This window comes from Aethalodelphis obliquidens, unplaced genomic scaffold, assembly GCF_003676395.1.
Source record: "Aethalodelphis obliquidens isolate GAN/ISIS:26980383/991018 unplaced genomic scaffold, ASM367639v1 scaffold10, whole genome shotgun sequence".
Classification (NCBI taxonomy): domain Eukaryota; kingdom Metazoa; phylum Chordata; class Mammalia; order Artiodactyla; family Delphinidae; genus Aethalodelphis; species Aethalodelphis obliquidens.
The window spans coordinates 30684401-30700432 of NW_020837954.1; the positions used below are offsets into that span (position 1 = coordinate 30684401).

At 36.8% G+C, this 16032-nt stretch overlaps 1 protein-coding gene across 8 annotated transcripts in view; it reads left to right on the top strand.

Annotated features, from left to right (window-relative positions):
* The first annotated feature begins 478 nt into the window (after positions 1 to 478).
* Positions 479 to 16032, top strand: part of TMEM260 (transmembrane protein 260) — a 67190-nt gene continuing 51636 nt past the window's right edge. For 2 of the 8 annotated variants that reach the window (XM_027111350.1, XM_027111351.1), the window contains exons 1-3: positions 539 to 783; positions 6126 to 6157; positions 6886 to 7037. In XM_027111350.1, the coding sequence (XP_026967151.1) occupies positions 624 to 783; positions 6126 to 6157; positions 6886 to 7037 (344 nt within the window). In that variant the 5' untranslated portion in view covers positions 539 to 623. Of the gene's footprint in view, positions 495 to 517; positions 784 to 6125; positions 6158 to 6885; positions 7038 to 16032 lie in introns of those variants that run through there. The other 6 variants (XM_027111352.1, XM_027111349.1, XM_027111353.1 and 3 more) reach the window with 5 other exon arrangements.

A 16032-nucleotide genomic window follows, 5' to 3' on the forward strand; every position in this document is an offset into this window, starting at 1 on the left:
CCAAGTTTTCCTCATGCTATAAGAAACAAAATAGACCAACTAGCTTATTTTAATCTCTCTGAAAATAACTCAGCGATTTAACAATTAGCACACGAGCTTATAATTACTCGTAGTAAACATGCGATTAATGTATGTATTGGCTTACTCGGCACTTACTGTGCGCACACGTCCCCTCGGGCTGGCGGTCTGGGGCCCCTCGTGTAGTTCCACCCCACACCGCAGGGGGCAGTCGCGGCCCTTCCTCACGCCCGCTTGGCAACCCGGCTCCTGTCTCTGTCAGACCCGACCAAGTCTCTAGGAAGTTGGGGAGGCCATAGAGACGGAGGCCCTGGGCCCAGGCTTCCTTTCTTAAAAGAAGACTGTCGCTTGTGATGCGCTAGTGGAAAGCATATTATAATTCTGTAAACCCTGGCGCGCGGTACGGCGCCAGAAGGCTGCCTGGGCCTGGCTCCAGCGAGACCCCGCATTTTCTCCCCCCCGCGCCGGCGCAGAAGGTGCGGTCCCGTACGCCCGGCCCGACCCGGAAGCCGCCGCGCGCCGCGCTCGCCCGGCGGCCTGGGGATACCCGGCTGTCCCGAGTCCTGGGGCCTGCCGTGTCCTCCTTCCTCGGTCCCCTCTGGCCCATGGGTCTCCATGGCGACGGCGGGGGCCCGGCCGGGGGGTGGGCAGCCCGAGCGGGGCCGCGGCGCTCTGGGGGCCTCCGCGGTGGCGTCGCCGTGTTCGCCGCTGTGGCTGCCGTGTTCACCCTCACGCTGCCCCCCTCGGTGCCGGGGGGCGACTCGGGTAACGTACTCTCAGGGTCGTGCCTCCTGCCCCCCTCCCCTCTGGTCCGCACTGTCCCCACGAGGTCTGGTCAGCTCGATCCCTCCATCCACCCGCCGGGGCTCCCGCAGGGTTTTGCGTTCCGGAACCAACCTGTGTTTCCATTCGTGTAATTTTTCTGTAATTCTGGTCTCTTTAGTTCTCAGGCTTTCGAGACGGGGCTGGTTGGTTTCGCCTGATGGGATTTACCGACCTCTCTCTCCACTTCTCCGATCATTTTCCTGGACCTGAGTTTTTGCTTTCCATTCCTTTTTAGTCCACAAACATTACTTACTGAGTGCTTATCGTGTTCCAGACAAAAAGACTAACAGGAGTGGTGTACAAGTATCTTGGAGAGTGTTGTAGTGCGGGCAGAGACAATACTACTGAATAGCCAGCAACATATTAGGTGGGGAGAATTTAATGGAGACAGTAAGACGGAAATGTGATTGACAGTGGGGTAGGCAGTGGCTCCATCAGAATGGCTAGTTGGGAAAGGCCTCTGAGGAGGTGATATTTTAGTTGAAACCTGAATGTTGAAAAGGAACCAGCCTTGCAGACTATTTGCGGGAGAACGCCTGAAAGGGTGGAAGCCAGTTGCCGCTTAAAGCTGCTTCTATTGAAAAGCGTGACCCGTGGGCCATTTAAATCACATGAATAATCGTTATGTATTTGGGATGAGAGACAAGATGCAGGCTTTGTTTTGCTGCCAAATTGACCATCTAATAATGCCTAATAATGATCCGTAATTTTGTTAGAATGGTGCTGTAAATTTGGGTCATGAATGTATAGACTGAAAAAAAACTGAGTGCCCTAGTTCCTGCATAACAAAATACCCCCAAATTGAGTGGCTTAAAACAAAAAACGTTTACTATTTCACATTTTCTGTTGATCAGGAATCTGGGTGCAGTTTAAGTGGGTGCTTTTAGGACAAGGATGCTGTCGTGGTATGGGGTAGGGCTGCAGTCCTCTCAGGGTTCAGCTTAGCGAGGATTAACTTCTAAACCCCATCCAGCTCTTTGCCAAACGGGTTTCTCTGTAAGCTGACTTTTGTCAAGAGGAAGAGATGGCACCTCTGCCTGACAGCTTTGTCATTTCATAACCTAATCTTGGAAGTGACAGACCACTGCCCTGTTTTCTTCTTGGAAGTGAGTCAATATGTCAGCCCACACTCAAGGGCGAGAGGATTACACAGTGAGAATACTGGAGTTGGGAAGCTTTGGAGGCCGTCTTCAAGGCTGCCTACCACACTGGGGATCCTTGATGTTCCTTTTACACGTCATTACCTTGACTCTTTCTTTCATGTCCTATTGAACAAATAGGAGCAATGTTTCATTAGTGGGGAACGGAGTTACCGTATTCCTAAGGGTTATACTAAATAATAGAAATAGCTTTATAGTTGTGAGAGTTTTGACATTGGAGAGCATTACTCAGAGGCTGAGGAGTTCTGTAACTTTCAAAAAAACATTGACAGTTCTTTACCATGGTTGTTTGAGCCTGAAGGACGGGATTAGGATGAATAATAATAACACTTATTGAGTACTTACTGCGTGCCAGTGCTGTTCCAAGTGCTTTACGTGAATTATTTTAATCCTCCCAGCTACTACCCTGTGAGGTAGGTACTATCAATTTCTTTATTTTATAGATGACAAAACGGTTAAGCTGTGTCCAGAATCACACAGCTAGAAAGTAGAGGCCGTCAAGGAAAGAAACCAAGTAGACTGACTTTAGAACATGCTCTCTCAACCAACCTGTGCTCTAAATTCTTTGTTAAATCTGTCATCACGTATTTAGTGATAAAGTCTATTTAAAATGTACAGTTGTGTTACGGAGCCCAAGCGTGGTCTGCTCACCACATGACAGGCCAATAAATCGAGAGATGTGTTGTTAGAGCAAGGAATAACCACTTGAATCGGAAAGCTAGCAGACCGAGAAGATGGCTGACTAGTGTCTCAAAAAACATCTTCCCTCAATCCAAATTTGAGCTCCTTTTATACAGATGGGGAGGAGGAGGGGCCCACTGCAGTGCCAGCCAATGGCTGAGCGGGGCTGCTATAGCTCACACCTGTCCCGCCCCTATTACAGCTGTTGCCTTGTTTTTATTAATACTGTCTTTTTTCCCCAAAAGAATAAAGTTATCTATTCACTTTGAGTTATCAGACTTTTTAGGCATTGTGACTTGTTTAGTTTGACACTGAATAGTGGTTGCTTCTAGTATTTCTATGTTCATTTTTGGGAGTGATAAACTGTTTTCCAAGTGTTGCCAGTAAAATTGTATAATCATGTCTGATGATTTTGTTTATATGTTGAATGTACTGTTCTCTTTGAATTTTGTGTTTATGAAAAATTTTTTTACCAATAAACAGAACACATCTCAAAACCAACATAAAGCATGTATTCTTCCTGATAAGTCTTAAATTACACTCCATGAATCCATCGCATTGTGTGGCCTTGCCAAAATTTAGTTTTTGCACTGCTTGATACACATAGTTGATGTATGGGCAGGAGCACTCCTGGTCCTGTAGAGGAAAGGGTAGGAATCTAGCCTTCGCTTCTATTTGTTATCCTTGGGAAAAATAAATTAGCTTATATATGTGTTTATATATTTTTAAGATACTGTCTTTAACACACTTGATATATGACAATATAATTTTATAATTAATATAAAAAGTATAATACGGAGGGAGCTGGGTTTTGTAAAGGTGAAGCTTCTGCTAACAACTCTGAGCTTGCCACCCATTTGTGTCCCAGATGAAAAAGCTGTGGTTCTCAAACTTGAATGTACTGGAGAATTGCCTGGGAAACTTGGGCCCCAATGCCAGAGGATTTAGTGTAGGTAGATTTGGGTTATGGTCAAGAAATCTTCATTTTTAAAAGGCATCTGGGTAATTCTGATGCAGGTTGTAGTAGGACTTAACATTTGAGGCAACCCTAGTGTAAAGGGTTGAGGGAAAGCAAGCACCCTTTTATCATATTTACTTTCTCTTTTGTATCATATTCAATTTTAAGAGTCGTGTTTAGCTTTTTATCAAGGGTGCATTCATAGACTTTGAATAGTAGCATCTTTTCTGTTTATATTTTAGTTTCACATTTGATAAGAGTTGGTGATGGAGGTTAGTCACATTCCAGATTCATCTTTTTACCAACAACTCCAGCAAAGAATAACAGCATATTGACTTTTCAATGGTAAAAGGAAATTAGAGAAAATAGGCTATTTTTCTTAATGTTAAATGTAATTCTAAGTACATTTTAAATGGAGGAGAATGAATAGCAACCTTGGAAATCTGAACTGAACTGTGCTTCATAGCACCTACAGAAATATAAAAACCAAAAATTGATTAAAACCATTTGGGACTGAAGACATAAAGAGCAAACCCATTCTAGAGTTCTAAAACTATGAAATACTATAAAATACTGGTAACAGCTACAAAGGGAGGAGTTATTTTAAACATTTTAAAACCATAAACAGTTTATTTATATAAGATACAAGAAGGGCCTTTGGCTTGTAAGATACTCTTGACTATCTCCAGTAAACGTCAAAGATGTCCTTAAGTAAATGACTTAAGTGAGCAGTATCTGTCTTTGGTGCCCTCGGGATTTCTGTGAAGTGAGCAGTCGTTCAAGCTGAGATGGGGGTGTCTTGAGTAGCAAGGATGACAACGTGATAGGTCTTTTTGTCAGTCTCTAGGTGCGGGGCTTTTCTGTGTGGCACGAGGAGGGAGAGGTGCTGATGTCTTGACAGAACCCTGAAATGGATAGGATATTTTCAACTTAGTGGAAAAGACAAATGAGAACAACTAACCAGAATAAAAGGCAATCTAAGTGCTAAATAGAGAGGTTCCAGCAGGTTCTATGGAGGAGGAGGAAGTGATTCATTCTGATGGGTGAAGCTGGGGAAGGGTATGTGTAAGGAAAGGTGTCACTGAGAAGGTAGCAACTGAACTAGGCCTTGATGGATTTAGGAGAGAATGCTGGATGAGAAAATGAGTGGTAAGAGGTGCAAAAGAGGACCATTCAGAGGAACAGTGGGTAGTCAGATCTGACAAAGGTGAGCATAGGTTTCATGGACATAAGCCTTGGAAGGGGACCTGGAAGCCATAGAGGGCTTGCATGTCACGCAGAGGAATCAACTTCATTCAGTACACAGAGAGCAGCCATTGAGCAGTTTTAGTCTAAGGAAACAATCTGACCTCTGGGGAGTGGGGATGGCAGTAATTAGTGATTTCAGTAGGAAGATGAATTGGAATAAAACATTGGTCAAAGCTATCGCTGTAGCCCAGGCCAGAGAGAGGAAGGGTCTAAAATACGGTCAGGGCAGTAGAAATGAAGAGTACTGATACCCACTGAAGGATAGAAAATGGACATTAATACATTTCCCAATAGATAATAGTACTTTCATAAATCATCAATTAATATTGATTGATTTCTTACACTGTACTGTATTAAGTGTATAGGGATAATCAGAAATAGTCCCTGTGCTCTGGATACTTAAAGTATTAACAAATAAGCACTGAATTACTACATCATAATTTTAGAAGTAATTACTAATGGTGAGGAATTACGAAGAACTATGTAAACATTATGATTTATTGGTTTGAAAAAAATGTACTTTGGTAGTCAAAGCTTACCAAAATAACCTGGAGTTAATAAGAATTTGGCAATTGTTTAAAGATATCCAACATAATTAATGTAGAGAATGTATCCAAATGTCAGTTTAGGGCAGAATGGCACATTTTATAGACTGTTCAAATCTCCAGTGTCTGCACATTTTACATATCATAAGGTTGCATCTTTACTGACAGTTTTGTACTAAATTCTTGAGGGATAATACAGCATTTTACACTAATGCTCTGTAAGAGTTTTTTTATATTTGCAAGGAAAGACAACTTTCAGGAGGGAAAGTAGGCATATTTTTAAAATTGAAGGATAGTTGATCTACAATGTTGTGTTAGTTTCTGGTGTACAGCAAAGTGATTCAGTTATACATATTACATATTCTTCGTTATAGGTTATTACAAGATATTGAACATGGTTCCCTATGCTATACAGTAGGACCTTGTTGCTTAAAATAAGCATTTTTAGAAACTAGAATTCACATATATTTACACTGACCAGTTATTAAAAACTAACAAAGATAGTTTGTTCAGTAATACCTAAGGGAGAACATATTCTGAGACTATTTCATGCTGTTAAATCTTCACAGATTTACAGTTTTATCCAGTCAAATTAATGCAAAACCCCAATGCAAGCATTTGGATTTTGAAAACTTTGGAGGAGTGTCATTTTCTAATAGTAATTATTGGTTTTCCATTATTTTTTCACAGGGGAACTGATCACAGCCGCACATGAGCTTGGAGTAAGTATTAGTTTTATTGTTTAATCAATGCTCTCATTAACAGTTTTAGGAATTAAGAAAGTTTAATTAAGCATGGAGTAAAGTAGATTAATTTATTTTCAAACCCCAGTTTTTAGTAACTTATAAGTACAGTACATGACAATTTACTTTAAGTTTTAAATCCAATTAAACTAAATCATAAAGCAAAGCCTTTACTATATATACAGTAGCTGGCTTATTATCACCCCAAATTTTGTATAAGCTATGGAGAATAAAATAAATCGGGTTAACAGTTTTAATAAGTTTATTATTTAATAAACTTTATTGTGGTGCATGATCCCTTTAGGCAAGACCTTAGGACTGTCAGCATGGTGGTAATCCGATAGCAGTGTGGTCTTTCAACTTACTAACCAATACGATATTTCAGAACCCGTTTTTTTTCAATAGCCTTTTAAATGACCCTAATGTACTGTGAACCCAGAGAACAAACTGCTTAAGAACTGACAATGAAATATGTCACCCTTTCTCTAGGTGACACACCATGTGATAGACCCTGCCAAATCCACTAAAGAAAATATTTATTTGTATTGGCACAAGAGGATTACAATAGAAAACCACTATTCAAACATTTAGTCATTGTCTCTTAATCTTTATACTTGCCTGAGAAAAGCGCTGCTTTTCAATTAAAGCCAGTGTGACTCTTCCTTTACTAGATGAAAACCTTCTGACTGTTGCTAATTTTCCCTTAGGTTGCCCATCCTCCTGGCTATCCTTTGTTCACTCTGGTGGCTAAACTGGCAATTATACTATTTCCTTTTGGTTCGGTTGCCTACCGAGTCAATCTTCTGTGTGGCTTATTTGGAGCAGTAGCTGCAGCATTACTTTTTTTCACCGTTTTCAGGTAAAGTAGTTGATTAGTTAATTTTGACTAATTGGAGATGGCCTATGTACATACATTACAAAAAAAAAATCTTTTGTTGCTTGAATGGTTTTTCCTAATCACTCATGTGATTTCACTTTCTCAATTTGCAGTAATTTCATATGCGTTTGACTGCTTAAATGATTACACAGTTGGTTCTGCTTCATACAACGGAGAGAAGGTGTCACCAGTTCATTATCACAGTTCTCTGGTTAGGCAGAACTAATAAGGTTTGTCATTTCAGGAAGATGCAGATGGGCCAGTTTAATTCAACAATATAAAGTTCATCTTTTGGTAAATGGTAAATATCACTTAATTACTCATAGTATTGCTGATGGGCAGCTGCCTATCAGGTCCAGAGCTAATACCTAATTATATTGTATTTTAAATATGCACATGTATACTTTTTGAAATGAGGCTGTTAACTAAGGAAATCAATTTGGGTTGTGGTTTTAGTAAGGTTTCACTTTGTTCCATTATTGCTGTAGGGAAGATAGGCGAATTAGACACCACTTACTTCATGATGGAAGGCTTTCTTAGTTTGGAAGGCTATGCTGCTTTTAAAAAAACAGGTCATTAGTTTAGGATATTGCTAAACACATTTGCCTTTGCTGTTTCTCTCTCCTTCGGTATTAACTCAGTCTAACTTATGCCTAAAAGGATTATAGTCAAAAATACAAATTATTTTTCCTGCAAAGGGGAAACCAAGTTAAAACATTTCTTTCAAAAAGTATTGCAGATTTTATTATAAAAACAAATAATTTTTGTATGTAAATAGAGTATAATTTGAATAGACAATTTCAAATGTCAGTTTTGGAGACTAATGTTTTTATTTACATTTGTCATATCACTGCCCTTTGACTAAATTCTTTGTAAATTCCCTTTTGATTATTTGTAGAAAGGTAAAAGTTACAATAATTATGGCTAAAGCTTACTATTAAATCTATTTGTGGAAAGCTTTCAGATTTAAAGTTGTAATTGTTGATCATTTACTAAACTTTAATCTGTATTATTTAATTTGTTTCTATTTCGGTCTTACAGGTTTTCAGTGATAGCCATATCTTTATGAAATGTTTAAAATAACATTTCTGCTTGGATTAATTAGTGTTATGAATACTTTCTCTTTTTAAATGATTAGAATAATCATTATTAGAATTGTTCCTTCTGATCCTTTATAATTAAGACTGTCATTTTCGCTGAGAGAAAAACTTTTTATTTTTAAATATCTAGGTTGAAATTTAGAACTTACCTGTCTTTTATTAAATGGATGAGTTTTCGCAAGACATTTAAGACAAAGACATTTTAAAGAAAACTAATACTTGTATTTGTTTTGTTAGTTCATCTGTATTTTAGATTATTTCTACAACATATACATATATTTAAATGCTGTAGCCAGCTCTTAAGCAAGTAAAGTGATTCGTTTTCTAAAACTTTCCCATGTTTTCCACTATATTAATTGTCAATGCCCTTCCACATAAAAACCACTGTAAAAATCATATATAAAAATCTTTATCTTTCCAGAATCCGAATAGTTTGCGACAATAATTTTCCTTTGAGTTGTCCACATTTTAAAATAGCTTTGATTAGTTATTATGCTTGATGATAATGGGTTTTAGATTAGCACACAAGCCTGTGACCCTTTTCTTTTAATATACAGTCTTAATGATAAATTTGTATACTTGCTGACATATGTTTTAAATCAAAAACTCTTCATAGAATAAATTGGATATTTGCATGCTTTTAGTAATCTAGTACTTTGGAAAAGTTGCTTTCTTTCTGAAAAGGGACCTGACAACATTATCTCTTACATACTTTTAATATGAAAATACTTCATTATTTTGAATACAAATAATTGACAAGGTACACGTCCTTTGGGAACAACCTAGTTCAAGTGGCAAATCTGTTTTGTCAAACAATAGCCACCCTTCAGGAAAGAGCAAGCCATCTCTATGGTAATAGGACTAACAGTAGCCTATTGATCCAGTGGAAGAAGACATTATACAATGTCAGCTGGCTTGTTACAATTTCATTTGTCGTATGACCTGAACCTAGCCTTTAAAACCTTCCTTCTGTGAATATAAGCCCAAGAGCAGGACGCGGTTTTTGTGCAGCCATTACAGTGACGGCTTTTTTCCTGTCCCAGTGTACAGTAAATGTATTCCTTCACAGGTTGACTCCTTCACCAGAACTCATTCAGGAGACATTTCACTACTTTATTCATTTGCCGACCAAGTCATCATTCCATTTTGTTGTTGAATATTGAAGGGTTTTGATCCAGGAGACAGCTGTATTCTTTCTTTCCCCCATCACTTAAGAGAACATTACTGTACATGTAGGATTAGTGCTGACTGGTGTGCAGGAAATTAATTCTTTTAACAGTTTTAGGTTTTTTTCAGGTAATTGTTCACATAGCATTCACTATATTTAGCTCTTGGGGTGGGTATAAAGACCTTCTGTACCTTTTAAACAAAGATTGTATTTCAAAAGCAAATTTCTGTTTAAATATGTTGGTGTAAAAAGCTCCATTTTTTCAGTAAACATGACTTAGATTGAAAGAACAATTTATTCGTTGTTTCCAATTACTTTGTAATTTTTGCTTTTCTTACATCTTGCTTTTAAAAGCCTTTAAGATGTCATTAACACTGCATATTTTGTCAATCTTTCCTAATGGTTGGCAAGAGCTCTTTTATATTTGCTTTGCCCTGATGTAGAAAGCATATGAGTAAAACAGTACATTGAAAGCTGTGTCACTGTAGTTTATTGAATTAAAAATAGTAAGATTGTGGCAGTTGTTTCTGCATGTATTTATTTATGTATTGTCCCCTTCAGGGGTATTTTAAAGCATGCACTATGTTAAGGGAGTTTAATCTATTTCATTTATAGGAAAGAGTATTCATTTTATTAATATGTACATCTGTGCATTTGACTGTACTACAATTAGTGATTTAGAGAAACTGGGATTTTCTCTTTTAAGGCCAATGAAGTAAATGATTTTTTAGTATGATATTTAAAATGTCATATTTGAAATTCACAGATCCTATTAATATAAAATTTTAAAAGTTATAGGTATGTAAATCACTAATAGGAACATCATTTAGCTTTCCTTAGTACTTGAATTTCAAAATTGTTTTCTAAGAAACCTCAAACTAGATCCTATATACTTAGTAAGGAAGGAGTACTGAAATCACTGTAATTAATATCAACATGCTTACATTTCATATGTTCTGGTAACACTGAAATAGAATGGAGTCTGTTGATAGTATCATATAAAAATTCTTTACTTGAGGGAAGATTTAAATTGCTTATGATCTCAGGTGAGGGCATGTCTTGTATCGTGTATTTTGATAGTTACAGGGCAGGGAATATATTTTCAGCAGGCTTGAGAGTCAGCATATCCTTTTCAAGCTAGTATGGGCCAGATGGAACTATAGAAGAATTCATTGAACAATATTTGTTACACACTCATATGAATCGAAAGTAAAATTCCTTTAGTTTTTATAATCAGAATTCAGTGCTTATTTTAAAGAAAGTAAGACAAAGTTACTATTCAATAAACAGTTTTTCTAAAAGGCACTGTTTCAGGAAACTTGCATAAAAAAACTTTCTAACGCCATTAACATTGTACAGTAAGAAATCAGATCTCTTAATGTCAAGCAGGTTCCCTAGAATATATGAATATTAATTATAATTAAAGGTATCTTGAAACTATGCCTGCTTACTACAAAGAACTTACAACCAATTTCAGTGATATTTAAATATCTCCTGGAAAACTGTTTTGTGCCAGTATTTTATTTATGCATATTTTATTTTTTTATAAGTTATGTATTCCTAAACGTTGTGCCGCTGCTCAAAATTAATTTTATTAAACTTTTGGAACAGGAACACTTGATTCTGAGCACTGTGTCTGCTGTTCTTATAGCTTCAGCTAAGATTCCATTCAATAAAAATCGAAAATTAAAATGCCATACCTTAGAGAACGTAGAATCTCCTGCTTAAGAGACATTTGGATTTTCCAGCTCAAAGAGTATTTTAGATTATTGCCATAGAGAATAATGTGAAGCTCTTCCTAATTTCAGAGGTAACTATGCATAAGTAACAAATAGTCACCAAGTTTTTGTAGTTGAAGAAGAATGGAAAGTACTGGAGTATTAATTTCTATTCAGGAGAATATCTGTCTTGATCCCTGGTTAATTGATCATATATTTCTCTCATACTTGTATTAAAATTGCATTGACTCAGACTGGCTAAGCATATTAAGAGCTTGGTTCATTTGCATTTTCTTATAAGTAGAGGGACATATTAGGCTCAAATAGCATTTCATTTTGAAGGGAAAAAAGCAGGGCAAAAACTCTTTTTTAAGACTGTAGAGTCTCTTCTGACAGCTAGTCAGAGTTAGAATTAGTTCAAGGAAATGTTAATAATGCATTGCCTGGCCTAATCCCTTTGATATCACCAGGTATCCTCCTGTTCATGGGTTAATTGCTTTAAAAGCGAAGGCAATATTCTGAGCGGTGGGCCGCTTCACCTTTTCACAGCTGTTACCATTGAGTGACAACTAAATCCCATGTGTAAGATGAGGAAGAGCTCAATCTCCAATTGGGAGAAAATTTATGTAAACCACAATCCCTTCAGAATGTGCGGAAGTCATAGACTTTCTTGATTTACTCTGCTTTTCCCAGAAAGCTCTATTGTTCACTTTCCTAAGTCCCATCAACCCTTTGTAGCAGAATATCACAGCGGCAGCAGATAGCTTGAAATATATAAATGCTATCATAGCTCTGATTAATAGCAGTGCTTATGAGTCAAGTCTGATAACAGTGCAGCTCTCCACTCAATTTCAGATACTGCTAATGGAATCTGTCTTCTCCAATTGTAATATGAGAAGGCCTAATTTGCCATGGAGCTTGGAGCTGTCACCAGTAGGGGATTGTGGGGTCAGATGGGAGCTGCCAGGTTTTTGCCCTGCAGCTTGTATCTCTCACTTTGAATAGAGCAGCCCCCTGCCTGCCAGTTAGCTGATAGGCCGCCGTGGGGTTTATGCCACTATATACAATAGGAAAGGGCTACATAGGCTGACTTTATAATTGTGAAGCTAGCTCATATTTCCACAGCTACTGTGCTGCATAATTTCTAATAAGTGGTTTTAACAAACGTCAGATTATGAAAAGTTTCCTCAATTACAGAAACTTATAAAACATTTAAATTGCTAAATCTGTTTCCTGCCGAGATTTTGCCACTGGAACTAGTCATCAGTCATTATGGCTATAATAATAAATGCATATATTTCTTAAAGTTACAAATAAAATTATAAACCATAACTCATATAGATTTGCTGCTTTTCAAAGCCATAGAAAGTAGAAAACAGTCTTAATGAATTGAAATATTACAATATACTTCATAACTTCGCATAATAAGACTACTTTATATTAAATCTCTGTTGTTTAGTAAGTTAGTGTTGCTGATGAAAGTAGTTTAATACCCTCATTCTGTTGATCTTAGTTATTTGGATCTTTTACGTTTACTTCATATACCTTTAGTATATAACATTTTAAAAATTATGCAGCATTTTCTAAGTTTTCAGTTAAAAAGGACTTTGAGAATAATATGCTGGACTTATACTTTTAACCAATTTCCGTTTTGCTACTGAATACAAAATACACTGTCAAGATTGAGTAATAAGCTAATCTTGAGGCTTTGTGTGCGTGCTTTTTTCTTTTCTTTTTTAAATTAGTTTATTTGTTTATTTTTGGCTGTGTTGGGTTTTTGTTGCTGTGCACGGGCTTCGGGCTTTCTCTAGTTGCGGCGAGCGGGGCTACTCTTCGTTGTGGTGCGCGGGCTTCTCGCTGCGGTGGCTTCTCTTGTTGCGGAGCACGGGCTCTAGGTGCGCAGGCTTCAGTAGTTGTGGTGCATGGGCTTAGTTGCTCCAGGGCATGTGGGATCTTCCTGGACCAGGGCTCAAACCCATGTCCCCTGCATTGCCAGGCAGATTCTTAACCACTCTGCCACCAGGGAAGCCTGAGGCCTTGTGTGTTTTTAAAAATTTCAAACAAAATTGATGAAAATCTGTAATTTGGGAGTTATTTTAAGCTAGGCTGTACCTTAAGATATTGCCTCCCATAGTGCAAGTCATTTGGCATACTATGGAAACTTGGTAAAATGTAAAGTAAATGATGGTGATTCCTATAAAGCTCAGTTCATTGTTTTCCTTTTAGATATTTGGGTATAAGGTTGATGAGCTGTAATCAAGTGAATTGTTCTAAGCCTTGACTAGTTTCATCATTTATTGGTTAGTGAACAAATTTTAATTCTAATGGAAATTGTGTAATTACATTTTATTTTTGGAAGCTATTCATAATTTTGTTCCTTCCATTTCATTTGTGCCTTTTTCCTTTTCGAAGCCTTTTCCATTTTTTTCCCAAGTTTATTTAGTGGTTTTAAATCAGGAATAATACTTTGTATTTTTCCTTTCAGTGTACTGGTAGTTGATATTTACGTAGCTGAAAATTCAGGGTAGAACAGTTTTCTTCCTTTTGATAGAATCGCATGGAACAGAATAAACCTTGGTAGGATTTTACCTGGAGTGAAAGTAAATTTTTATAAAATATAGGAAAATGGGATTACTTGCAAATTTACTAAAGATGGAAATGTTTTACATTATTTTTTAGGTGCAGTGATGGTGGCTTCAGAGGTAGAACTTTAATATACCATGTCCTCAATTATTGATTTATGTTTATTAGGTCTAAACTTGAAAATGACAAGAAAAAATTTAGATTCTACTGCTCTCCAAATGCCCACTGACTATAATTTGCCCACCTGGAACATGTTAGATACTCAATACGTATTTGTTGAAAGGGTCTTGAGTGAACTGCCACTCAATGAGAAAGGTTCAGCTGAAACTGAAAACCTTTCTTGTCAGTAGCTTAGCTTCCCAGTTTGACCATCTCCAGGTACATTGAAGAGAGAAATATATGGGTGTTGACTTTGTGAATGGGAGCCAGAGATAACATTTGTATGATCTTCATGAACAAGACCCAGAAAGATAAGAACCTGGGAGGACAGGGGCAGTAGATTTGCCACTAATTGTACCCTGCTTTACCATATGTCTTCCCTGTAATCCACTGCATTTTTTTAAAGTTGTGAATATGAGTTGACACTAATAATAATTTATTTAACAGTAATGCTCAGATGCTGCATTGTGGCCTTCCTACTCGACTCTACTTACTTCAAGTAGGAGTTTTCAGTGTTGAAGGAAAGTAGTGTACCCTCCATGTTGGGTTCTTTGCACACAGGTAACACTGAAGACAAATACATTCATGAATTTTATGAGGCACGTCAAATGTGTGTTCTGAAAGAATTTCAGGTTTCTGTTATTTGCCTTTTGATTGAGGGTTAGACAAACATGTGACCACACATGAAAATCAAATACTGTGTAGCGGAAAGAAAAATATACCTTATCATCAATAGCAAACCTGTGTCAATGGTGTAAATTGTAACCTCCTGATTTATCCATTGTGTCAACAGATGAATAGTATTCCATAAGTGAGAAAACTGCTGCACACTCAGTACCTTTCTTAGGAATGTCATGTAGGCCTTACAGAATTCTGAGCCTCACATTTGTTAGGATGCTCTTAAAAGCATCACATATTCCTTACCCTAGTGGAGAATTTCTGTCATTGGCATTTTCTGGGGGATATTTTAAATACTTAACCACCTTTCCCATACTATCTGTCATACTCTTGGTATATCTTTTCTCAGTGACTGACCACTGTGATCTCCTGGAATGTGAACTACATGGTTTTAGTGTTAGCCCAAGTTAAAAATAATTAGGAAAATGTATTTACTGCCAATATACTGCAAAATATATTTTATATATAACATATTTGTAAGATATTTATTTATATAAAACATACTTCAATGACTTTTAGATTATTTGTTATTTTGAATCATCCATATCATTACCTTACTCTGTTAATGTGAGACCTTGAAAATTAAGCATGCCTCTCTAATAGTGTAAAAACTTGATTTTGATTGTTGGCATGTGACTATCTTTTAAAATACAATGGTTGTTTTAGTAAAATTTCACAGCAATGTTTGAAGTGTGTGTTCTTCATATAGCCTTGTAAGGTGTTATCTTTCTGTAAGTCAGGTTAGATTCTGAGAACATGTATTTCACTTGAAGAAGTATCTCCCTTGATATCCTTCTATGAGGCTTCATGAGCCTCTAGATTGGGAATAGAAAACAGTTTTTTCTCATATTATATATAACTTATCATGAGGTGTTCTTTAGTTCAAGTGGAAAACAGTTTAGATTATTTTGCCATTTATTAGTGAGTTCTGCTGAAAACAGTTCTCATTTTATTCACAACCTCACTTGAATTTCCCCTTTTTTTTCCCTCCAGCTTCCTATTAGTGTGGTTGAAGTAGGTTCATCAATTTCAGTAGAAAAATGTACATCTTTTAATTTTAATGAGCTAATTTTAAGATGTCACTTTAGCATATTAAGGGTAAATAAATTCATTAATTCCTTAGTTGCTTTTTAAAAAAATAATAATTACTTAGGCATATTTATTTAAAAGAATGAAATGAAAATTGAAAGTAGGCCTCCTTGACTGCTAAGTGAAAACACAATGGTGTTTTTGATTATGCCAGTTTTCTTTGGGAAAAAAACCCTTCATACTTAGTCTACAGATAGATGACAATTGTTTTGTCTTATTTGGGAGGTACTTATATTTATACTCCATCTGTACATTTGACTTTATGGACGATTCCAAACAGCTCATTTTGTGGGCTTAGGACAACAATTTCATTTAAAACTCATGTTTAAATAACAATATCAGATTAGATATTCCTTTCATATATGTTTGAAAGAAATATTACTTAGCCAGAAATTTGGACTACCAATTCATGTACCATTATTTATGCATAGTGTTTCACTCTACTTATATAATCTAACTCTGCCAAAAAATTACAAATATAT